The sequence below is a fragment of the Melozone crissalis genome, unplaced genomic scaffold, assembly GCF_028551555.1.
Source record: "Melozone crissalis strain CALT ecotype California unplaced genomic scaffold, PUWL_Pcris_2 ptg000110l_1, whole genome shotgun sequence".
NCBI classification, from domain to species: Eukaryota; Metazoa; Chordata; class Aves; order Passeriformes; family Passerellidae; genus Melozone; species Melozone crissalis.
Window position 1 is genome coordinate 2,899,431 of NW_026535887.1, and position 26,026 is coordinate 2,925,456.

Here is a 26,026-nt window from a genome sequence, read left to right on the forward strand (position 1 = left end):
TAATTAATGAAGATGTTTAACAAGAGAGGGGTTGGTGTGCAAACAGGTTGTTCCCAGAAGTGTCAATCTCATCCAATAAACAACTTGTGGGGGTGCAAGAAACGCTGCTTTTGTCCCTTGCTTCCCTTTGCAAAGAGCTGAGTGAAAACTTTTGTTGTGGCTGTTTCATCCTGGGTCTGAATTAACACTACCCAAAAAATAATTCCCTGCTCCTTTTGGAAACACCCTGCATGCCCTGATCCTGTTGCTGGAGGGAAAAGAGGAGTCAGGGATGCAGAAGGAGGTTCCATGCTCAGCCTGCCAGCAGGGGAATTAATTGGAATGGGAATTAATTAATTATGGCCAACAATAACTGTGTGGACATCACTGCAACAACTGCAGCCAGCCAGCAACCCTCTCCCCCATCAGAGCATCACTCAGCACGTTGTGTCAGGTTTTATTTTTATTCCACAAGATATTACCAGACATAAACCTCTGTGGTGCCCCAGGGGATGGCCCCTTCAATCCCCCTGCTCTGTGATCGGCCCCATCACTCAGGTGTACAGTGCAGCTCTCTGCCACACATTATTGATCACAATTACCTGTGCAGCGGGAGGGGAGGCCAAGGCTGGCAAGGGGAGGGGAGCTGGCAGCTCTGGGCAGCAGGGATGGGTGCAGGGCCATGGAGAGTGTTGGGAATTCCTGGGGGCTGCAGGGATGGGGATCCAACAGCGCCAGCATCTCCCAGCAGAGACAGGAGGGAGCTGAGGGAGGCCCCAGAGCAGGGCAAGGAGTTGGCTCCATCTGCATCCAGTCCATCAGGATGGACCCTGGACAAAACAATGATGCAAGTCTTAGTCATGGGAATCCATGAAAATGGAAATTCCATGAATGTGGAAACCCATGGTTTGGGTTGGAAGGGACATTAAAGCCCATGCAGTGCCACCCCAGCCATGGCAGGGTCACCTCCCACTGTCCCAGGCTGCTCCAGCCCTGTCCCACCTGGCCTTGGGCACTGCCAGGGATGGAACAATTGGGAAATGTTATTTTTGTGCAGAAAAAAATCTGAAATCTGTTTCTGTGCACCCTCACCTGGGTTTTTCCAAGCTCAGAGTCTGAGAAGTGCAGATAAATGACATTGCTGGGAAAGGAGCATCCAAACCCCTCTGGAAGGGATGGAGAAGGGCACTGACTCAAGGGCTTCCAGCCATAGGTGATGAACAGAGGGTGGTACAACCCTGAAATAAAATTATCCCGGTGTTTTTATAAAATTATCCTCCTGTGACTCTCTCAGGAGCAGCTGAGTGGGTTTGCTGAGTGACCTTCCCTCAAGACAAACAGGTTTAGGGTAACTGTACCAAGGACAAACCCCAAATCAGAGCTTCCCCTGGGCAAAGAAGTGTCCAGGACAGATCCAGACTCAAAGCAGGAACACTCCCAGTTCTGGGGTGATGGAGCAGGGATGTGATGGGAAAATGGCACTGGCATCTCCACAGGAGATCCTCTCCCAGTGAGAATCTGGTTTGTCAAGGTGAGCATTCCCTCTGGCTCCTGAGGTGTGGGAAGTGGATTTGTAGATTTGTTTTGTCTCACACTGTAGCAAGACCCACAAGGAGCAGTTTTAGATGATTGGCTTTAAGGCATCTATAATATAATGTAACAAAAGCTGATAGACCAAGAAACACTTATAATGTGCTGTAATTAAGAAATAATTGGCTTCTGATTCTGATGGGGTGAATTATAACATTAGTATTGTCTCACCCTTCACATGAGATTGAAAATAATTGGAATTAAAGTTGAAAAATTCCACATTAAAAATGGAATAAAAGTTTTAAAAACACCTCTCAGCTGCCCCATCTCAGGGTCAGAAATAGAGTTTTGTCTGACACTGAGGGAATGAGGTGATCTCAAATGTCCCTCCCAACCATTCTGTGATTCTGTGAACTTTCAGGTGAAGTTTTAGACGCAAATGGGGTGGGATTTGCTGTGTTATCTCTGGCTAGGAAAGGTCAGATTTGGTTTTAGACCCACTGACACCCCATGATTGCAGTGAGCAGACACTTCCCCATCCTCCCTGAGCACGGATCAACAACAGCTTTTAAAAATTATCCTTAAGGAATGAAAAGTTTGGCACTCACACCCCCTTAGGTGGCTGTAATACAGAGAATTAACATCAAGCTGCAGCCAAAGGGACTCCCTGGAGCCTGGAAGGGCCTTGGTGATGGAAATTGTGTGGAGTGGCAGCAATCCTTTGTGTTCCCTTCTCCAGCAGTCTGGCTTCTCTCCCTGTCTGCCTTAAAGGGAGATTTCCTGCCCATGGGGACAAGGCCACTGCACTGATGGGGGGGTCTGAAACCCAGCCCAGGTGTGTTTAACAGCTAAAACCCCAGCCCAGGTGTATTGAACTCCTGAAAGTATAGCCCAGGTGTATTTAACATCTGTAACTACAGCCCAGGTGTGTTTAGCACCTGAAACCCCATCTCAGGTGTATTTAACACCCAAAACCCCAGCTCAGGTTTGTTTAGCACCTGTAACCACAGCCCAGGTGTGTTTTACACCTGATAACACAGCCCAGGTTGCTTTAGCACCTGTAACCACAGCTCAGGTGTATTTAACACCCAAAACCCCAGCCCAGGTGTGTTTAGCACCTGTAACCACAGCCCAGGTGGATTTAACAGCTTAAACTACAGCCCAAGTGTGTTTAGCACCTGAAATTAGAGTCCAGGTGTATTTTACACCTGAAAACACAGCCCAGGTGTGTTTAACAGCTGACACCCCAGCACAGGTGTTTTTAGGAGCTGAAACGCCAACCCAGCTGTGTCTAGCACCAAAAACCACAGCCCAGGTCTGTTTAACACCTGAAAACCTAACCCAGGTGTGTTTAGCACCTGTAACCCCAGCCCAGGTGTATTCAACACCTAAAACCACATCCCAGGTGTATTTAACATCTGTACCCCCAGCCCAGGTGTGTTTAAGAGCTGAAACCCCAGCCCAGGTGTGTTTAACACCAAAAACCCCAGCCCAGGTGTGTTTAGGAGCTGAAACCACACCCAAGATGTACTGAACACTTGAAATCCCATCCCAGATGTGTTTAGCACCTGAAACCCCAGCCCAGATGTGTTTAACACCAGTAACCACAGCCCAAGGGGATTGAACACCTGAAACTAAGGTGTTCAAAAAGCCCAGGGGTCTTTAACATCTGTAACTACAGCCCAGGTGTGTTTAGCACCTGAAAACCCAGGCCAGGGGGATTGAACACCTGAAACTCCATTCCAGGTGTGTTTAACACCTGAAACCACACCCAAAATGTATTTAGCAGCTGAAATTGCAGTCCAGGTGTATTTAGCTCCTAAAACCAGAGTGCAGGTGTGTTTAGCACCTGAAACCACATGTTTCATGTGTTTTACACCAGCCCAGGTGTGTTTTACACCAATAACACAGCCCAGGTGTGTTTAACAGCTGAAACCCCAGCCCAGGTGTGTTTGGCACCTGTAACCACAGCCCAGGTGTATTTAGCACCTGAAATTGCAGTCCAGGTGTATTTAGCTCCTAAAACCACAGCCCAGGTGTGTTCAAAACCTGCAACACCAGCCTAGGTGTGTTTAGGAGCTGAAACTACACCCAAGGTGTATTTTACACCTGATAACACAGCTCAGGTATATTTAACACCTGAAATTACAGTCCAGGTGTATTTAATACCTGAAACCCCAGCCCAGGTGTTTTCAACACCTGAAACTACAGTCCAGGTGTGTTTAGCACTTAGAACTCCAGCCCAGGTGTATTTAGGAGCTGAAAAGATATCCAAGGTGTATTTAACACCTGAAATTACAGTCTAGGTGTATTTAATACCTGAATCCACAGCCCAGGTGTGTTTAGGAGCTGAAACCCCAGCCCAGGTGTGTTCAGGAGCTGAAAACACATCCAAGGTGTATTTAACACCTGAAATTGCAGCCCAGGTGTATATAACACCTTCAACCCTATCCCAGGTGTGTTCAGGAGCTGTGAGCTCAGCACCACAGCCCCATCACTCAGGTTTACTGCAGGGCCCTGCAGCATCCCAGCCATGGAGCTGCATCCACATCCCCACACTCCTGCCACCCCTCCTAGGGCTGGAACAAGCACTGAGCTTTGGTTCCTCTTCCCTCCCTGCCCAGCAAAGAGGAGGGTGTGAAATGCAAGCAGGTTAGAGAGAATTTCCCTGGCAATATTTCACAGTGCCCCCAGTCCCTTTTTTCCTGCTGAGGATTCCCAGCCTGAATATTGAGTAACCTGAGCTCCCAGACACTCAGGAGGTGATGGATTGCTGCTGAATGCAGGCTGAAGTTTTAAACCAACAATTCCTTTTCTCTGCAGACTTTTCCCCCACCAGAAACTGGGGGGCATAGCATCTCAGGATTGTTTTTATGAGCAGTGCTGTCTCCTCCAGGGGAACTGGGATCTTTGAGGGATGCTGGGTTATGAATTGCTCTCATTACTGGGGGGGAAAAATGCCCAGGGCCATGTTGGTGATTTTTGTGCATGATCCTGCTGTGTGTGAGGGGATTAATCACCACTTCTAAGGAGGATCAGAGCTGAAATGATTTAACCTCTGAGCAGAAATTCCATTTGAAAATGAAGGAGCCCACTCAGGGATCCTGAGCCTTCCCCTTCCTGCAGCAGGGAAGGAATTGGGGCATCCTCAGGGGCAGCTGGGCAGGAGTGTTTGTAATCCCTTAAATCAGGTGGAGAACAACTTCTGGCAGGGGAAAGAGATCACTGAAGAGCAAACCCAGGAGAAGGGCTGAGCACCCAGAGCATCAGTTTGGTGTTTCTGCTGCTTGCCTTTAGTTGGTTGGAAGTCAGAGTGTGGCACATTGTACACCACCCCTGCAGCCATGATATTCTCTGAAAAATCCTTTCCTTGGGATTTTTCCTCCTGAGAAGCTGAAAGGCCTCAGGAACAAAATGTAAACAATGATTATCTGCTGCTGGGGAATGCAACAGGTGCATCTGGGATTGGTCTCATGTGGTTGTTTCTAATTAAAGGTCAATCACAGTGAGCTGTATCAGACTTTCTGTCCGAGCCACAAACCTTTGTTATCATTCTTTCTTTTTCTATTCTTAGCCAGCCTTCTGATGAAATCCTTTCTTCTATTCTTTTAGTATAGTTTTAATATAATATATATCATAAAATAATAAATCAGCCTTCTGAAACATGGAGTCAGATCCTCGTCGCTTCCCTCATCCTCGGACCCCTGTGAACACCAGCACACCACTTCCTAAAAAACTAAATAATCATTGAAAAAAAGAGCAGCTTTCCCCTTAATCCAACAACATTAAACACATTTAATAAAAGGTTGTTGATGTTTGAGGGTCATGAACTTCCTACAGGCAACTTGTGGGCCCTTTCCTGCCCTCAGCACCTCATGGTCTTGAGCAGGTGATTGTTGCAGGCTGAGATCCAAGGGAAAAAACCACCACATGATCCACATCAGGGACAGCAGTGACAAACTGATATTTTTGGGGGAAATTTTTGGCAAAGTGGTTGTTTGGACTCTGCTGTTTCTCCCCTTCTGAGCTCAAGGGCAGAGCTGCTGAACCATTTCACCTGTGGCTGTGGCTGATGGTTGGACCTGACGATGTTTAAGATCTTTTCCAGCCTAATGACTCCACGACCTCACCTTGAGCACGGGGTCCCCTGGGACCTGCAGGAAGCTCCAACCTGGCTGGGCAGCAGAAGGGCAGGAGCTGCAAGGCCACCAGGTGCCAGAGGCATTGGGAGAGCAGCCAGGGAAGGGCAGCGGCTCTGTGGGAGCCCTGAGTCACCGAGCCTTGGTGACACACACGGGTTTGATTCTCCTTGGTAACAGCTTTGCTCAAACCCCCCAGAGTGCTGCCACGTCAGGCTGAAATCCTTCCATTTAAAGGAAATCAACCCCACAGCAAGGCCAGGCTCGCTGTGACTCACAGCGATGCTGCTTAGAGGCTCCCTGAGGGTGCGCTTGGCATCCAAGGTGAGGAGGTCTCTGGTGTGGAGATGACCCCAAGGTGTTAAAAGTCTCTTTTTTCCCAGCCCTGAGACCCAAGAAGAAGTCAGGATTCCTTGGCTCTCATTTTCAAGGTTATTTATTTGCTCTTATCTCATACATTGTCTGTCTGACCCACTGAGATCTGTCCAGCAGGTCGGGTTGTGGCACAGTCCCTGCCCTTGGGGTGGTGTTGGCTTTTTATACTAAGAACTACCTGTACTTTATTTACAATAATTTCCCAATACCTATCACCCATGTTAGACAGTCTGTCTCTACTCTAAACTAATCTAGAACTGCCACCACCACAGCAGAAGATGGACAAGAAGATGGAGGACAAGAAGATGGATGACATGAAGGCGACAAAGAAGGACAGGACATGCCCAGATTCCTCCATCTTGCCTCCTGAACCCCCATTCTAAATCCCCAAAATTCTACTTTTCCACCCTGTGACAAATTCACTATCATTCTACTCAAACCCTTGTGGCTTGTAACTCCTCACACAAAGTTGGGAATTGTTTCCATGGGCTAAAATCAAAGGCACAGGTGTTTGTGACTCTGTGCCAAGGTCTCTGAGCCCCCTGCCAGGGTCTGGAATCACCCAGGGCAGCCAGAGCAACGTCCTGGGTCCAGCAGGAAGGGACCTTCCAAATCATCTCATCCCACACCAATACCATGGCAGGGGCACCTTCCACTGGGCCGGGCTGCTCCAAGCCCCATCCAGCCTGGCCTTGGAGCCATTTCCAGCTTGGGGTGCAGCTCAGCACCTGGAGATGAATTTTTCTGCTTGTTTCCTATGAAACCAGGTATCTTCAGCCCAGGAAAAGCATCCCTTCTTCCTCACCACGTCCTGTGGGTGGACAGGGCAGTGCAGCTGTCCCTGATGATCCCAAAATTAAGCTCAGAGTGCCAGTGCTCATTTGGGAGGCTGGAGCTGATTCCCCAGAAAACTGCAAACGAAGCAGATTCTTCCTCGTGTTCATCTGTTGCTGGTACAGAAATAGCAGGGCTGGGAGGGACTTGGCACATGCTGGAGTCCACTATTCCATAAAAACTGATAGAGGGAATTCACAGGTTCCTTCAGCTCCTTGCCACGTTGTTCACAAGTTTGATCGTGGTGGAGGGATCAGATCTGCAAAAGGTTCAGTGGGAGCAAGGAGATGGAAGTCCATTAATAGATGAAATATTTTTGCCAGACATGAGAATTCACTGGGTCTCTCTCCTGTTTCCTATGTCAGGTAGTGAGAATGTTTTCTCCCCCCTTCTCAGTTTTAATGTTATTAACACTTGGCCTGCTTTGAAAAGGTCAAAGTCAGCTTGAATGTCTTCTAGTCTGACTCTTGGTGAAAAGCAGGCAAACAAGAAATCTGTATCCCAGAGCTGCCTTTAAACAGCAGGGCCTGGTGAAGGAGTTTGCAGCACTGAGTGGGGTCTGGCTGATAGCCAGGGGCTGCTTGAGGCCAGGGAAAGGGCTCTGAGCTCTGTTTAGGCTCAAAGTCCCACTCCTGGAATTGGGCAGGCAAACAAAACCTCTGCTTTTGCCTGAAAAAATTACCTTTGCCAGGAGAAGCCTGTGACCAGGATGCAGCTGCAGGAGCACAGGAAATCGAGCAGGAGAGATTTGGGGTTTTACACCGTGGAAGTTGATCCTGTCACTGTTTTTGGGAATAATGTGAAGTGCTGGGAATGGAGCACCTGAGTGAGGCTGGAGCAGGTAGATGGAACTGATTTAGAAAGAAAACCATTTTTTTAGCATCAAACAGAAGGGAAATGTCCCAGCTCCTGTGCCTTGGTCCCAGTTTGGTCTGGGAGGAGCAGCAAGGGCACATTGTGGCAAATGAGTGCTGAGTTCTTTGTTCCTGCAGGTCTGGAGGGAAATAGCTGGAGAGAGGAGGTGGGAGAGGGACAACAAGGGATATTAAATATCCTCCAGTAAAGCCAGAGCTGGCTGGGATCCTCTCCAGGCGCTCAGGAGTGGGTGTTTTCCTGGGAAGCACCATGAGGTGTGGGATGTGCCTGTGATCAGAATCATTCACTCCAGCAGAGAACTCCGTGTTCTCCTTGGTGTTGGAACCCAGGACATTGCTCTGGCTGCCCTGGGTGATTCCAGACCCTGGCAGGGGGCTCAGAGACCCTGGCACAGAGTCACAAACACCTGTGCCTTTGATTTTAGCCCATGGACACAATTCCCAACTTTGTGTGAGGAATTACAAGCCACAAGGGTTTGAGTAGAAGGATAGTGAATTTGTCACAGGGGGAAGAAGTAGAATTTTGGGGATTTAGAATGGGGGTTCAAGAGGCAAGATGGAGGAATCTGTCCTGTCCTCCTTCTCCTTCTTCTTATCCTCCATCTTCTGTTGTGATTGTGACACTTCTGGATGGGTTTAGAGTAGAGACAGACTGTCTAACATAGGTGGGAGGTATTGGAAAATTATTGTAAATAAAGTACACGTAGTTCTTAGTATAAAAAGCCAACACTACCCCAAGGGCAGGGACTGTGCCACAACCCAACCTGCTGGACAGATCTCAGCAGGTTGAGATAGAATGTCACAGATAAGAGAAAATAACCTTGAAAAGCAGAACCGACACATCTCGCATCTCGACTTCTTCTTTCAGCACAGTGCCGGGAAAAAGAGACTTTTAATACCTCAGGGGTCATTTCAGCCACAGAAACCTGAGACCTTCCCACCCAAACCAGTCTGGGGTTCCATGGAATGCCTGTGCTGAAGCAGCAAAGCAGCCCAGGGGTGAAGGGATGGGAAGGATCCAGCACAAGGAGGAGGAATCAGCCTCAGCAGTGACACTGGGACACTGCCAAGCACTGCCCAGGAAGTGTCCCCACCCTAGAGGTGTCCCCAGCATTGTTAAGGAAACATAAAACCTTGCAATAAGCACACCACTGCTGGGTGAGCTGCCTTGAATCCTGCCCTGACTGTGGCACCATGGCACAAGTACTTCTGGGTGTCATCAGACGGTGGCTCAGAAGGTTTTGGGCACAAAACCTCTGACAAACTGGGGGTTTAGGGTTATTTTCCCTCCAAAATTTCCCATTTCCACCAATGCCAGCTCAGCTTCCCAGGCAGGGGGTGAAGGGTTAACCTCGGGGGTGCTGCCCTGAAACTCAAGGTGCTCCCTCCAGCCCTTCCCAGCGGTTACTGGCTTGAGAGAGAATCAAACTAATTACCTTAGTAATTACCAAACTAATTGCCTCTCTAATTACCCGGTGTCTTTGTTCACATGGAGCTGACGTTCTTGCAGAGGAGCCCTGGCTCAGTGCCCCACGCTCCCCTGGAATTTTGCTGCCTCTCTCAAGGAGCTGAAGACCCAGGTCCTGTCCCTCCTCCCCAGGGATGCTGCTCCAGAGCACTGGTGATCAAACCAGAGCTGCCCTTTGCTGCCAGGCCCCGTGGGACAGTTCTGGGAGCAGCCAGGGAGGTGACAGAGCCACACAGAGCTGAAAGCAGCAGGGAAACCCTCCTGGCTGCAGGACCTCTCCCTCTTCTGCTCTCTCCTCCCACATCCCCTCCTGTGTCTCCAGCCAACCCCCAGAGTGTCAGCTGAGCACAAACCACCACAAATTATGGGCTGGGCAGGTCACAAAATCCACATCTGCAGCTGTTTGTGCCCAAATCTAAATCCCTGTCTGCTTCTGATGGAACTGCAGTTTGCTGTCACCTGGCACAGGACAAACCGTGACTTCTGGGTCCTGCAAGTCACATCTGACACCCTGGACAGAAATCCTGGCTCTTCTCCGCTCTCTCTGTCCCTGCTGGTGGTGAAGGAGGCTGGCCTTGCTCTGTCCCAGCAGCTCCTGCTGTCACCAGCAGCTGGTGTTGGATTGGGATCTGCAGGTGCTGAAAAAGGTCACAGAATCATAAAATCATGAACAGGAGGGAAACTTCTCCAGAGATTTTCCATGCTAAAAAGGAAACTTCCAAGATTTTAATATTTCAGCACCCACACCAGCAAGTGGGGAGAAGGAAAAAATCCAACACCAACAGCAGGACAGGGGTGCAGGTACACAGAAGGAGAAGGTGAAGGTGGCACAAGCAGAAGTGGTGGTGAAACAACAGAAATATCCAGAATTACTGCTCTGCTTTAAAGGGAAAGGTTGTCCATACCACGGACAGCTCTAAAATCCACACCATGGACAGTTCTAAAGTACACACCAAGGGGAGTTCTAAAGTTTACAACCTGGATAGTTCTAAAGCCCACAGCATGGACAGTTCTGAAGCCCACACTAAGGACAGTTGCACAGTCCATACTGTGGGCATTTCTAAAGTTCACACCAAGGGCAGTTCTGGAACCCACACCATGGACAGTTCTGCAGCTCACAGCATGGACAGTTCTGAAACCCATACCAAGAACAATTCTGTCCACACTAAGGACTGTTCTGAATCCCACACAGTGGACAATTCTGCAGTCTGACAGTTCTAAAGCCCACACTAAGGGCAGTTCTGCAGTCCACACCAAGGATAACCCTAAAGCCCACACTAAGGACAGTTCTAAAGTTCATACCATGGACAGTTCTGGAACCCACACCAAGGACAGTTCTGCAGTCCACACCATGGACAGCTCTAAAGCCCACACAATGGACATTTCTGCAATCCACATCAAGGACAGTTGTGCAGCCCGCACCAAGGACAATTCAGAAGCCCACACCATGAACAGTTCTGAACCCACACCATGGACAGTTGTGCAGCACACCTCAAGGACAGTTCTGAAGCCCACACTAAGGACAGTTGCACAGTCCATACTGTGGACATTTCTAAAGTTCACACCACGGACAGTTCTGAAGCCCACACCATGGACAGTTGTGCAGCCCACACCATGGACAGACAGTTCTGAAGCCCACACCACCACCAGGGCCATTTCCAAACTCCTTCCCCTGCTGCTGCCACCAGCCTCGCCCAAGCCCAAGCCAGGCAGGCTGCAGATGCCAGCCCTGATGCCACAGAAGATGTTTAAAGAACACAACACCTCAAACGCAGTTGGAACAAAGCAGACAAGGCTGACTCTCATTGCTCAAGGCTGTCAGGATGAGAAACCAATAAACATTTGGCAGTAGCAGAGACCTTCCTTCCCGACACAGCTCTTCCCCTGATTTTACAGCATCATCTGGCCTGAAAAAACGTCTGCTTTTCCTCTATGCTGTATTTTACTGCCAATTCTGAGTCTGGCAAGGCTGGCTCTGCCAACTTCTTGGCTCTCCGTTACAAAAGAGAACATTAGAGAGAAGGATTTGTGAGTTAGCTGATTTGTAAACACTACAGCAAGGCACCGTGTAAACACGGTGCTTCTGTCCCTGTTGTTCCTCCTGAGCAGTTTACCTGGCACCTGATGTTCAACTCCAGGATCCTCCCCTCCCACCAACATTACAGTTGCTTGGCATGTAAAAAAAAAAAAATTTAAAAATCCCAGCTTCTCTGAGTAGCATTAAAAAAAAAATCCTTAATTAAACAGTGCTCACAAAGCATCTTGATAATTAGGAAAGTCACTGGTAATATTTTGCATGAATAATAAATGAGATCCACAGGTGCACCCGCAGTTGTTCAGCAGGATGAGGTTCAAACACAGCCAATTAGAGAGGGAGAACAGGTAAATAAACAGCAGAAGGCTCCAGACTCGCTGCTCATTTGACATCATTACTTTCACTATTGTGTAAAAAGTCCTTTCTAAGATTGCTTGGGACAAGGAGTGTGGCAGATTTTACCTGAAGAAAAATAATTAAAGGAAACTGGGTGCTTGCCCAAAGTTTGGAGATTTTAGGGGGTTTCTGGCCTTTCACAGAATCCCAGAATGGTTTGGGTGGGAAGGGACCTTAAGTCCTTGTCATTCCAACCCCCTGCCATGGCAGGGACAATTCCCACTATCCCAGGTTACTCCAATCCCCATCCACCCTGGCCTGGGATGGGGAACCCACACCCTCTCAAGCAACAAGAGCTTGTGCTGCTCCATTCACAAGCATTTCCCAAGGAGGGAAGTGCTGCTGGATAAATCACAACACTCCCATCACATGGGATCCTTTTAGGTGGCTGTGATGGAAAACAGCTCAATCCAAGCCCCCTTCCTGCCACCAGGGCTGGTTGTGCATGAAAGTCTGTGCTTGAAAAGCTTCAGCAACAACATCTGCTGGGAAAGCGTGATTGACACAGCAGAGGGAACACCATCCACCCCCGAGGAGTGGGAAGGGAGACAGACTGCAGCATCAATCTTGTGCATAAAATAGATTTATTGTTGGTACAGAGCGAGGCATTCTCGTCAGCACTTGATACGAGCGAGGAGCACAACAGAACCATCCCATGGAAACAAAGGCCATGGAGCACCCTGAGGGTTGGGTCACAAACATCATTCCAGCAGAAGGCCTGCAGAGAGAGAGACTTCATCAAGCCAGGCCATTTGGGAAATAAGTTAAAGCACAATTTACAATTCTACACTGTGAGGAGAACTCTGACAGAGGACAAGGGGTTATTCCCAAGGAACGGCCGCGTTCTGGTGCTGCAAGGGTTACACCCCTGCCTCTGACAGAGAGATGTTTCTGAGGAGATCCTCCAGTGAAGCAGCAGCATTTGAAGGATATTTCCCCTCTCTGAGGTCAGAGAAAGGCTCTTTTCTTTCTCTTCGTTCAATCAGCAATAAGTGGGCTTTGATGCGGCCTGGACGGGCGAGCCCTGATGGAAGGAGATCCAGGCCTGGCTTCCCGAGCGCTCCTGCTGATTGAGCCCTGAGCGTGCTGCCCTTCAAATGGCTCTTCCACTTCTTCTCTTCATTGGGCTGCCCTGAAAATGGGCTGCTGGGTCGTTCTTGGGGAGGGAAACAAAAAAAAGCTCTTCTGCTGAAATTAGTTGATGGTCTTGTGCTTGATTCGGACAATGCCTTTATCCTCCTCTCCCAAGCATTCTCTGCTGCAAAAATGATCACAGGGGAGGGGAGAGACAGGGAGAAACACATATTTCAGTAACTCCAAATTATTCTGAAGTTTGGCTACAATTCCCCCCTAGGATCTGCAATTTTTTAAAATAAAAACACAGAACAAGAAACGTTGTTGATAAACACATCATGCCAGAGACAAATCCCAGAAGCAGAGTGAAGCAGGTTAAGGACTCAACAAGGCAGAGGTTTGGAGGCCTGAAGAGTCTCACTAATGATCCATTTTCACCTCCCCTCGTGCTATCATGGCTGTAGTGCTGTGGCTATTAAAGGAAATTAAAACACCTCACCTTACAATAAGCAAAATCCCGTTTCCAGCAATGAAACTCTTGAATAAAAATATCCTGGGAACATCCAACACTGAGTATATCCCTCACCTGGCTCCTTCCTGGGTGCTGAGTCAGAATCAAACCCCCAACAATCTGAACATGCTGCACTCAGCTTGGGCTTCATTACAGAACCACAGAGCAGGGAATGGTTTGTCTTGGAAAGGACCTTAAAAATAATTTAATTATTTTCACTAAACCAGGTTTTCTGTCCCTGGAAATGTTCCAGGCTGGACAGGGCTTGGAGCAGCCTGGGACAGTGGGAGGTGTCCCTGCCCATGGCAGGGGTTGGAATGAGATGATCTTTAAGGTCTCTTCCAACCCAAACCCTTTTTCTTGCCTATAAAACCCATCAAATGAGTAAGGACTCATTATGAGTCTCTCCTTGCAAGAAATGGCAGGAAGGGATTTGATAATTCTGAGGCTTTATATCAGGAACAACCCCAAATTTAAACCTTCAAATCCTCCCAACAGCTGATTCAGGTGTCTGAGCAACACTGCACAGCTTGGAGGTCTGGACTGCATTGCCACAGCCATGGAAATTAGGGAAAATTAACAATAAAGGGAATGAAAACCATGTCAGGTTTGGCTTCAACCAAATTCTCATGGTATTATTTAAATAACCCGGTAAACTGTGATATTCCACCCAGCTCCTGCAAGGGTTAAGAGCTGGATTTTATGAAAAATGTCTTTCCCAAAAGGATTGTCCAGCCTGGCCCAGCTGCCCAGGGGCTGGAGTCCCCTTTTCTTGAGGGATTTAAAGCCATTTAAAATGTGGATGTGGCACTTGGGGACATGGTCAGTGGTGGCCTTGGCAGTGCTGGGAATGCCTGGATTCCACGATCCTGGAGGGATTTTCCAGCCTTAACAATTCTGACTGTGAAATTCTCCAAGGCATCCACACAATCAGGTGGTGCCTGTTCCTGTGCCCACAAAATCCTCCAGCATCCACAGAGGAGAAGAAGAGGCTGGAGGAATAAAAGGAGCCAGTTTTGTGCTCCTTGGGTGCATTTACAAACAAAAATCTGGAGAAATTTCATCTGTTACCAAAAACCTCCAATCCATGGCACCCCCATGGAGATTTCTGGAAAGCTCTAGCTGGAAAATTCCTTTTTGCACAGGAATTACAGCCTCACTCCAAGCCATCTCTGAGCTGAATATTAACTTTATGTTGATTTAACACTGCACAGGTTAACAGAGGAAATCCCCAAGGGATCTGAGAAAAATTGGGCTACTTTTGTTTAGTGTCCTAAGGAAAGAAAATGCAGATATTTGTTCATCATATCCAGATTTCTGCCCACAAAATTTCACCTTCAGAAAAACAGGTGTGTTCCAAGCTTTGCTTTGGTTTTATCTACATTTTGGGGGTTTTTAGTGTTTTTTCTTGTCTTTTTAAATGAATGCATTTAAAATATTTCGTTTTTTTCTCTTAAACCTAACCCCATGCAGGGAAGCTGGTCCTTTTTTAAATGAACGCATTTTTTCCTTGCCTTTTAAAATTAATGCATTTAATTTAATTTTTTTTTTACATAACCCCATGGAGGGAAGCTTGTCCATAATAAACTTCCTTCAATGAGGGCAGTGCTAAATGATGAGATCTTTTTGTTGCATTTCAATTCACTGTTTCCAGATACACAAATTCCATCTATTTTTCTCTTAGACTAGAAATTGGGATCAAATGAAAATACAGGAAAATTAGGCAAAAATCCTGTTTTATTCTATTTAGGATGCATAATTAAGGACCCACTTGATCCAACAAATGAAAATAGTGGTTACACTATTTATTTACACTTTATCCAAGGCTAAAGGATAACATTTTGTAGCCAGGCTGCCAGGCACCAGCAGCTGCTAGTATTATTGTTATTTTAAGTACTCTTAAACCTCACCTGCCTGCAGAGGCCTGAATCCTTCTGGAATTCAATGGTTTAGCAGGAAATTATTGCACAGATTTGTTAAACCTGGACTAGTTGTGTTTTTATGTAAGAATCAGAACTTCTTGTAACCCAGGAGGGGAGAAAATTGAGAAAAACACCCTCCAAATGTGTATTTTAACAGTTAAAGTCCATAAAAAAAAGGATTAAAAAGCCATGGATGGTCTGGCTGGAGTCACTTCAGCATAAATAAATGCCAGACACAATCCAAATATCTTCCCCTTAATGGCTCCATTAGGTTAAGTTTTCCTCTCCATTACTGACATTATCATTACAATAACATGCAAACATTAATAACAGAGTTTAATTTATCTCCCCAGCTTCTCATGACTTTGGGAAGAGATTTCAAGGGAAGATACACCAATGTGTCAAACCCCTGTGAATTAACAACTCTCTGGGCTTTTCTAAAGAGGGGAGAAAAGGACAGATAGAGACATGAGATTACAGACAGCATGAGAAATAAGGAGCACACAGAAGAGAGGGGGAGATAATTATAAGCAAGATAGGGAAGAAAGAGGAGTCAATAAATTCAATTTATGAAAAGCACAGAGTGTGCTCAGCCCGAGCACAAGTGCCCAGACTCACCGCCAGGAAATCGGATTAGTTCACTTATTTGCTTTTCAATATCTTGCTCTATTCCCTCTAGCAAATTTTCTTCTTCCCTTTGTTTCTTGTAGCCAGTGTCAGTTAACTTTTTCATTTCTGAATCTGCCATTTATCCCCCTCCTCTGGCTCCCAACCAGGCACACAGAGAAGGTAATTTTGAAGTGATTTTAGAGCAGCGTTTAGGAATTATTTCAAAGGAACTGTCTGGACATGTGGGCAAACAGTGAGTAAAAATAATTACAATTACAGCTGCAGCACGTGGAGGATGGGCTGGAGTTCATTATGAAAAACAATTGCTCCTGCTTGCAAATATTTCCATCATAAAAGGCTTCTCCTTCTCTGTTATCATGAGAGAAGCCTCTCTGAATTCTCATCTTGAAGCATGTGTGAAACAGAATAAGAAACATTTAGGAAACACTTTTAACTACTTGACAGGCTTGGATGAAGATCTTCAACAAAAAAAAAAGGTGTTTAAAAGGGTTCAAAAACCTAATGCTCATATTTATGCAATTTGCTTTTCCTGCACCTTCTGAACATGAATTAATTCATCCCCATCAGAGTCTTCTGAAGAAATTCCTATCAGATACAAACTCGACTTAGAGCTTAAACATGTCTGAGTAATTAATCCATTTTTTTTTCTGGTTGCTTTAAAAAGTAATAAAAAAAATTATACATGCAGTAAATTAGTGCTGCAGATGCTGCAGGGCCATGGGGAAATCCATTAGAGAACAAACCAAAACAGGGCTACAAGTGACAGAACAAGAGGAAACAGCCTTGGGGAGGTTGAGGTTGGATATTGTGCAAGATTTCCTCACTCAAAGGCTTGTCCAGCCAGGGCAGGGCTGGAGTCCCCATTGCTGGGGGGATTTCCAAGCCATGTGGTTGTGGCACTTGGGGACAGGGTCAGTGGTGGCTTTGGCTGTGCTGGACTGGATGGGCTAAAGAATCTTAATGATTCTGTGGTTCTCATGTTGGTGCATTCCAAAATGGGCAGGAGGAGAAATCATGGAATGCCCAGAAGGGTTTGGGTTGGAAGGGACCTTAAATCCCATCCAGTGCCACCCCAGCCATGGCAGGGACACCTCCCACCATCCCAGGCTGCTCCAAGCTGGCCTTGGGCACTTCCAGAGATGGCACAACAAATCCCAATAAAGGATTTATTAAAATAAGTGAATCTGAAGGGACAGGGAGCTCTCAGTGACTGAGGAACAAGGAGCAGTGCTAATTCCAGCAGATCTTTGGGAATACCAGCTCGAGGCTGCAGCATTTGAAAGCAAAAGGTCACGGAGAAGGATCAGAGGCAAATCTCAGGGATTTTGTGCCCAGGCAGAGTTAAGCCCAGGGAAGGTGATTACCATGATCAAACACCAGTTGTACTCACCAGGTCTCTGCTATCACATAGAGATGGGTGTGCTCACGTGCTCAAATATTAACTCACAGATTTGGGCAGAAATAAAGATCAACAGACTGATTTAAGCACTTTTTACACATCCTGCATGTGGGCTGTGAGCACATTTCCTGCTTTGTTTAAGAACACAATTGAGGTCAATATATGCATTTCTGCCTTTGAAAGACGCAAGCTGATGAAAAAGAGTAAAACTGAGAAATTACAGCTTCTTTTAATTTAATGATTTACATATTACTGTCATTTTCCTTCATGCTGCACTAATAAAGCATAAAGATTTTAATTGGCAGTGGCATCCATACCCTACAAAACTGGAAGAGAGGAGGCTAAGAGCAGGTAAAAGGCAATTTTAGAGCCTTGCATAACACATGACAGAAGAAGTCAAGAATTCCAAGTGGTCAACAATGTAGTTTGAGACATCCATGACTTTCTCATATTTATGGCAAAGACAACCAGGTATTTTAATCCCCTTGTTTTACTGCTAAAACTGTAGATAACAGGAAACATCTGCCAACAGCAAGAGCTGCTACACTAAACAACATCTTCCCAGGGGAAGAGAAGGAAACCTGAGCATTTAAATCAACTCTGAGTGGTCTCCACAGAGCTCTGGGAACGCACACACTGGGAAATGCTCAGGCACGGAGGAAGGACTAATTAGAAACCCCTCTGCTCATCATTCCATCATTTTTTCAGTGAGAACAGGCCCAGCTCACCTGTTTGGCATGATTGACACAGTTCAGGTACTGGCTGGCCAGGGCAGAGCAGCTCAGGGTCTCCTGGGCATGTTCCCGGTAGCACTGGAGGATTTTATCCTGCAGCTCCCCACAGATGGGATGGGAATCGTATCTCCTGTGGGAACAGACAACAGCTTCAGGGTTTCCTTCTAAAAACAGCTCAGCAAAGACAAAAATATTGAATTATTTTATTAATATTGAATCTGTTTGGGTTGGAAGGGAGTTTAAAGCACATCCAGTTCCACCCCCTGCCCTGGTCAGGGACACCTTCCAGGCTGCTCCAAGCCCCAGTGTCCAGCCTGGCCTTGGACACTTCCAGAGGAAAGAATTCATCCCTGTGAGGTCCTCATGCCTCAGGTTTAGCTTTTATATTTTTCACATTCTGTGCTGCTTTAGTGTGTGGGTCTGGGCTTCACATTATGGGATGGTGAGCTCTGTGCACAGAGCAGGGAGACAAAACAATTCCTGCTCCAGCTGGGCACCAAGGACAAATGAGCCAAATCTCAGCCCAGGAGCACAAACCCCGTGGGCTGCAGAGAGAAAAACAAGCAGGGTGGGACTGCCTGGGCTGAAGCTGGGATGGGACAATGAACTGCAAGGTGCAAATGGAGCAGAACTGATCCCAGGGAGAGACCCCGGGAGCGCTCGTGCATTTTGGGGCCGTTTTGGTTCATCTTGGGTGCAGCCCTGGCTGGGCTCTGGTGCTGCCCAAGGTGCAGCCATGGAGGAGATCCTTGGAATCAATCCCTGCTTTATTCTGGAACTCTGCCCAGTCTCTTCTCAAGTCATCCCTGGAAGTGTCCAAGGTTGGGTTGGACGGGGCTTGGAACACCCTGGGATAGTGGAAGGTGTTCCCATGGAAATGGGGTTGGAACTGGGTGATCCTCAAGATCCCTCCCAACTCAACCCACTCTGTGATTCTGATTCTCATTTTGCTGATTGGCCAAGGCAGATTTCCTCCATCAGGGGAATGAAACACGAAGCACAAACGCTGCTCCTCCGGGGAATTGATTTCTTGACAATCACTGAAGACGCGGTGCTAAAATAAAGAGACTGTTAAGTCACCTTGATTTTACAGCATGTACCTATATAAAACATCCCTTCCTCCTTTCATTCATTATCTGAATCTGTGAAATCTAAACCAGAATTTAAATGCATTCCCAGGTGCTTCCACACTTTATGATCTCCAAGTTCAAACTTCTGCAGACTCCTAGGGAGGAGGATTTTCCCTTAATCCCCCCTGTGCTGAGATCAGCACGTGCTTCAAAGGCATGTCAGGCATCAAAATGTGCAACCACAAACTGCTGCACATGGAGGGAGGATGGCAAGGTCTGCACTGGGACAGGGAACACTGAAACAGCAGGGATGTTCTCTGTAGACATCTCCCAGCAGTGATGATTTAGGTCCAGCTAAACCAGAGCTCCATTAAAATGCCCAAACTCCTGGTGTGAATTGATAAATCAATACAAGAGAAGCTGAATTAACTAGAAATACCCACAGTAAACCTTGCTGTGCCTTTATTCACAAGCGATTTTAAAGTGAATTCTTATACACAGGTGAAGAGAGAAAGGGATGGGCTGCTGTAGCATGGCTGCATAAATTCTGTCAATGTAAATAAAGCCATTTCAAAGGGGGAACTCTCTAACCCAAGATGAAGAGCTTTTAAATTGTGGGGTTTTTTCCACTCTTAAGCCATGATAAACAGCTTTTGAATTGTGTAATTTTTTCCCAGAGTCACACCATCAGTGACCAAAATTCCTTATTTGAATGTTCCAAAGGATTCTGTACATTGCCAGCCATATGGGAGCCCTGTGAGCCACATCATCTCAGTGGTTTGTTTTCACACTCTCACTTTTCCCCCCCCATTCAGGGGGGATTTTTGTAAACCCGCTCTCAGCTCTGTCCTTGTGAGAACACAGCCACTTCCTCCAAGCCAAGCAAGTCCATCTCCTGGATTAATCTGAAGAGAGAAAGGAATGGGCTGCTCTAGCATGGCTGCATAAATTCTGTCAATGTAAATAAAGCCATTTAAATGGGGGAACTCTCTAACCCACAATAAAGAGCTTTTTAATTGTGTAATTTTTTCCCAGATTCATGCCATCAGTGACCAAAATTCCTTATTTGAATGTTCCAAAGGATTCTGTACATTACCAGCCATATGGGAGCCCTGTGAGCCACATCATCTCCTGCCCCTCAGTGATTTGTTTTCACACTCTCACTTTTCTCTCCCTCCCATTCAGGGGGGATTTTTGTAAACCCGCTCTCAGCTCTGTCCTTGTGAGAACACAGCCACTTCCTCCAAGCCAAGCAAGTCCATTTCCTGGATTAATCTGAAGGTGAGCACTGTCTGTGTATTGATCAGCTGGGCTTGTTCCACTCCCCTAATGCTCTGTTGGCACTTTTGGGAAAGCACTAAATGAAATTGCTGCCTGGCATTAGAGGGCCATAAACCACGGGCTGCAGGATCTCCTGTTGGGAAAGGAGGTTCCATTGTGCATGATGGGAGCCCCTCTGAAGGGTTTCCCATTGATTTCTGGACTCACTCACAGATGGATGGTCAGAAACAACAGCAAGGAAATTCCTCCAAAGGGGAATGAAATATCTCCCTAACAGAAAATCTCCTGAAGGTTCTATGATTACATCAATTAATACTTCAATGGGATATTGGGAAGGAATTCCTGGCTGGGATGGAATTCCCAGAGCAGCTGTGGTTGTTCCTGGATCCCTGGAAGTGCCCAAGGACAGGCTGGATGGGGCTTGGAGCACCCTGGGATACTGGAGGGTGTCCCACTGTCCCATTTCTGCTTTTCTGCTACTTCCAGTTCCCTACTGATTCTCTCTGAAGCATCTGTGACTCCACCTTTACTCCTCACTCCTCTCCATTTCAATTTTGATCTCATTTCCAAAATATCCAGAGCAGCTGTGGCTGCCCCTGGATCCCTGGAATGTCCAAGACCAGACTGACCACTGGGGCTTGGAGCAACGTGGGATAGTGGAGGGTGTCCCTGCCATGGCAGGGGTGGATCTGGATGGGCTCTAAGGTCCCTTCCAACACAAATCATTCAGTGGTTCCATGAATAAAGGTCATTTTACAGAAGCATTTAAGGGTCTGTGGGGTTTGACTGAGGGAAAAGCTCTAAGAAAAGGTAAATAGTGCAAACTCAGCAATTATCTGGAATCTATTGGGAAAATGTGGAAGTTATAAAGGCATGAGTGGATAAAGCAACCTGGTCTGGTCCCAGGCAGGGCCAGGAGATCCTCAGAGCAGGAGGTCCTGAACTATCCCCTGTCCTGAGAGAGATCTGTATTTTGGGACATGTGGTGGGCAAAGTGTCACCAGAGTATCACAGAATGGTTTGGGTTGGAAAGGACCTGAAAGCCTCTTTAGTGCCACCCCTGCCATGGCAGGGACACCTCCCACTGTCCCAGGCTGCTCCAGCCCCAGTGTCCAGCCTGGCCTTGGCCATTGCAGGGGGCAGGGGCAGCCCCAGCTGCTCTGGCAATTCCAGCCCAAGGCCTCACTGCCCTCCCAGCCAGGAATTCCTTCCCAATATCCCATCTAAATCCCCCCTCTTCCAGTTTCAATCTCTTGCCCCTTGTCCTATCACAATCTGCCCGTTAAGTAAACAAGTTTGTGTCCTACACAGTATTCATTTATTTAATTAATTAATTGCCATGGGATTTCACAACTAAACTGAAGGAAAACCACAAACCATGGGAGTGCAGCAGGAATGCCAGGGAATGCTGACAGATCTCCAGAACTCCTTAACAGAACCAACACACCCAAAATCTCCAAGCTTTGCTTTTCTCAGCACAAGTCAATATGAGCAGCAGCCACATGGCATGTCAGGAACAGAGTGCTTTTATCAAGTTTGCAATTCCTTGATCTACTTTCCCTTCTCCAGCTGCTCCTGAAGCACCTCCCATGCCAGAATAATCTTTCAGTGCTGGAATAAACCTCTGAGGGAGCTGTGCACCCACCTTTTCCAGAGAGCTGATGCATCACAACCTCATAAAGGTAATAGGATGAAAACACAAAAGGAAACGAGAGAGAGAGAGAGAGAGAGACAGTCTTAAAAAGAAATATTCTATGCTAAAGCATGAAAAGAAAATTTAATGAAGGCAACTTTGTACTCATCTGGGCTCTCTCAAAGAGCATAGCTTATTGTGCTCCTGGGGGCTTGGGGAGAGGAGCCCCTTCATGACATTCAAACAAAATGTCTACTAAAGAGGAAATTTGAAATCACCACGGTGAGCTTTGCGAGCTTCGTGCTAAAACTGACACTCTCACTGAAGGAATCTGAATGGCTGATGAGTTTCCAGCTGTGCAGGTATCTGGCATAATCCCCCCCCCCCCCCCCCCCAGATCAGGACTTCAAGCAATTGTCATAAAAAATATGGGGGAAAAAAAAATAGCAACAAAAAAGGAGAGCGTGAGATAAAAATAGTGCCATGAGATGGGCAGGAGTACCCAGGGCTTAATCTAATTCCTCATTAAAGTGCTGACACCTATCAAAGGCAGCTGATTTTATTTGTGTAACCCTTGGCTACTTCTGAAGCAGTGAATTAAACAGAGCAGACTGGTGCTCTGTGTCCAAGCACAGCACAGCCCACAGCTCTCTGAGATCAAATCTTGCTGTGCCTCCTCCCCAGAGCAGCTCAGCACATCCAAACCACAAACTGGGGCTGTTCCCAGCATGGGAAATCCAGGGAAGCCTTCACTTGAAAACAAAACCCTACAAATGAACCTTACACTGATCCCAGAGCAGCAGCACAGGGGGGTGTTGCAGAGGATGTTCTGACCTGGTTTATTTAGTCCTACTGATGGAGGAGAGGAGCCACGCTGTGACCAGGCCTGGCAGAATGCAAAATAAACAACAAAAAAAGGGAAAGTGTTTCTTTTCTCGGTGTTCTCAGAATAAACACAAGGATAAGGAACAATAAATAGTGAAACAAAAGGCAATCCACACCCATGGGCAGCCCATGAAATGTGCAACAGCTGAATTGTTTTCAGGTGCTTTATGAAGAGTGGTTTCAGAAGGATCTGTGGGAATTTAATCAATTAACATCGTCTGTGTCCAGCAGAAATTCCTTCTGAGAAAGAGCAAAAGGTGTTTCATGGAATGGTTTGGGTTGGAAATGACCTTAAAGCCCCTCCAGCGCCACCCCAGCCATGGCAGGGACACCTCCCCCTGTCCCAGGCTGCTCCAGCCCCAGTGTCCAGCCTGGCCTTGGGCATTGCAGGGGTCAGGGGCAGCCCCAGCTGCTCTGGGAATTTTGGAAATGAGATTGAAATTGAAATGGGGATGAGTGGGGGGTAAAGGTGGAGTCACAGATGCTTCAGAGAGAAGTCAGTAGGGAACTGGGAACAGCAGGGAAGCAGAAATGGGACAGGCAGGGCAGGGAAAGTGAAGATGTGTGGTTTTCCTGGAGAACACTGGTGAGGAAAGCAGCAGCAGGATGAAAAGGGATGATGTGAATTTGGGTTAGGAAAATTTGCAGTGCTGCTTTCACGTACCAAGTCAGGGCAAGATTCTATTCCTTTTGGCCAGGAGGAAAAAAAAAACCCTAAAATAAAGGTTGGTAGCCTGAGCAGAGATGGATTAACTGAGCAGATGGACAGAAAAGGCCACAGTGGAGGGATTTTACATATGGAGGCAGCAAGAGAAACGTGAGCCCAGCTCAGGAGAGCCTGAGGGAAGGGCAGCTCAAAGCTGAATGTGGAGGACACCTCTGAAACAGCAGCAAGGCATTTGTGCTCTCCATCCCCACCCAAAAAGGTGCTGGTGAGAGGATTCTTCTTTTTTTAACATCACCTCACCTAAAAGGTGATTCTTCTTAAAAAAAGAAGAATCCTCCTTTGTTTAACCCACTTCTCCCAGCAGCATCGCTGCCGAGCGAATCCACAGGACAAGTTTGTAGCACAGAAAATAATTGTAAAACAGGACCCAGGGAAAAAAAAATGACAAAAGGGCACATGGTAATGAAGGCCCTCATTGCTGCACCATTATTTTTAGTTTTTCCATTAATTTACTCCTTCTATTAAGCTATTTTTGAAGCTTGTTTTTGCACATGCAGTAGGTGATGACTCGAAGGCAGGGTACGGAACGTGTGAGGCACAAACCAAATGGTTCAGTTCTTCTCCCAGTGCTTGGGAAGGAAAAACACAGATCTGATTGCTGAATATCTACAAATGCTGGTCCCTAATCAAGCTGTGCCCACACACAGCCCTCACAATCACTGCGTGGGAAGTGCTGCCAGCAAAAGATCAAGTACCGCAGAGTTGATTCTTGCTTTTATTTACACTTGGGTGCCGAGTGTGACTCCTCCAAAAGGTGTCAAAGAAAGAATTTTCCTAATGAATCTCTGCTGAAATGCTGCAAGGGAACCACAGTGGTTACTGCTCTGCAATTGAGAATGTAAAATCCACAGAGGAATATTAAATAAATGACTTAAAGGTTGGAATGCAGCTTACTCCACTTTTTGTGCTACTCATAATCAAGTCCAGAGTTAATCTTCCTTGTGTTATTTTAAATCCTTTCTCCAAAAACCCCTGCACCCCAAAATCCCAGGGAAATGTTTGTCATGCTCTCATTTATTTCATCTCTTACCCAGCCTTGTCAAAAGCAAATAAAGATCCACTCCAAACATTCTGACATTTGGAAACTGGGGAAGGAAAAGGGGGAAGGAAAGGAAAAAAGAAGGAGAGGACAGGAGGGAAAGGGAAGGGGAAAGGAAGAGGAAAAGGAAAAGGAAAAGGAAAAGGAAAAGGAAAAGGAAAAGGAAAAGGAACTGGATGGGCTTCAAGATCCCTACCAAGCCCAACCATTCCAGGATTGAGCAATTTCACATATGCACATGGAAATTTATACACCTTTCTTGGGCAAGGACTGAAGAGGAAGACAACAGAATGATGATCAGGAAAAAATATTCTGGTTGTGAATTCTAATTTGTTGGATGTCAAGGATAACCTTCAGGCCCTCAGGACACCACATGAGGAGCAGATCTCTTCAGCCCAGAGAAGGACAACTGCAAGAGCTGGATCTCAATTATCAATGAATTACAGGATGAAATCATCAATGTATTACAGACAGAGACAACCAGACAGGTTTCCCAGCAGTGGGTTTACAATGCAAAAAAATAATCCAAACCTTTCCCAAAGAACAGCTGATGAAAAGCTGGGACTCAACAATCCAAACCTTCCACAAAGAACAGCTGATGAAAAGCTGGGACTCACTGTCAGAGCATAGTGGGGTTATCAAAAGCACGGTTAAGTTCAAAAATAATTCTGCAGGAAGGTGTGAGGTGCCCAGCAAGAGATTACAAGCAAGATGTGCCTCAGGAAAGCCCCACAGCACCACTTGTTTGAAGGCAAAATGGTATCACTGAACACTTCCCTCATTTTGACAGCATTCCCTAAAATCCCACTCCCAGCTCAGGAGCCTCTGATCTGACCTGCTGTGGTTGCCTAAATTCCAAATACCTCAAGAAGCAAGCTAACAAATAAAGACAGGATTCCCATCCACCCTGAGAGACAAAATGAGTTTGAATACTTTGATTTAAACTGATATGAACCGATTTGCATGATCCCAAACCACTATTTGTTTATAAAATTCCCCTCCTCTCCAAAAATAGAAGAAAAACCCTCAACAGAAGAAAAACCCTCTTCAAATCCAAAGCACACCACCATTAATGCACAAATGTACCTCTCCCACAGCTGGTTCCTGCAGCTGCAAAGGGAGCAGAGTGTTGGAATTACCCAAATTTAGGATGCACTTTTCTTTTTAGCTTAAGGGACAGTTTTTAGTGAATAGCAGGATACTAAAATAAACAATCACATGCATGGCAATGATACAAATTCCTTCTAACAGGGGCATGGATGCTGCTACAAAGTAGGAAAGAGAATTTAGCAACTGCAGGCTTTAATTAGAAGGAACTTGAGGAGGAGCAGTTTTAACTCTCTGGAATATTTTGTAGTACCTAAATGTTATATATAGAAATATATAGAGAAATACTTCTTGGCCTTGCACAGATCAAACCCAGCTCTTAATTTTTGAGAAGTTCAGAGCCAAAGAACGATCCCAGATGTAGCCAAGCCTGTCCCACCACT

At 46.5% G+C, this 26,026-nt stretch overlaps 1 protein-coding gene across 2 annotated transcripts in view; it reads right to left on the reverse strand.

Moving 5' to 3' along the window:
- Positions 1-12,203: 12,203 nt before the first annotated feature.
- Positions 12,204-26,026, reverse strand: part of CHCHD3 (coiled-coil-helix-coiled-coil-helix domain containing 3) — a 156,122-nt gene continuing 142,299 nt past the window's right edge. For both annotated transcript variants that reach the window (XM_054292413.1, XM_054292412.1), the window contains 2 exons: positions 17,896-18,031; positions 12,204-12,889 (listed from right to left, as the gene is read on the reverse strand). In XM_054292413.1, the coding sequence (XP_054148388.1) occupies positions 12,863-12,889; positions 17,896-18,031 (163 nt within the window). In that variant the 3' untranslated portion in view covers positions 12,204-12,862. The remainder of the gene's footprint in view (positions 12,890-17,895; positions 18,032-26,026) is intronic.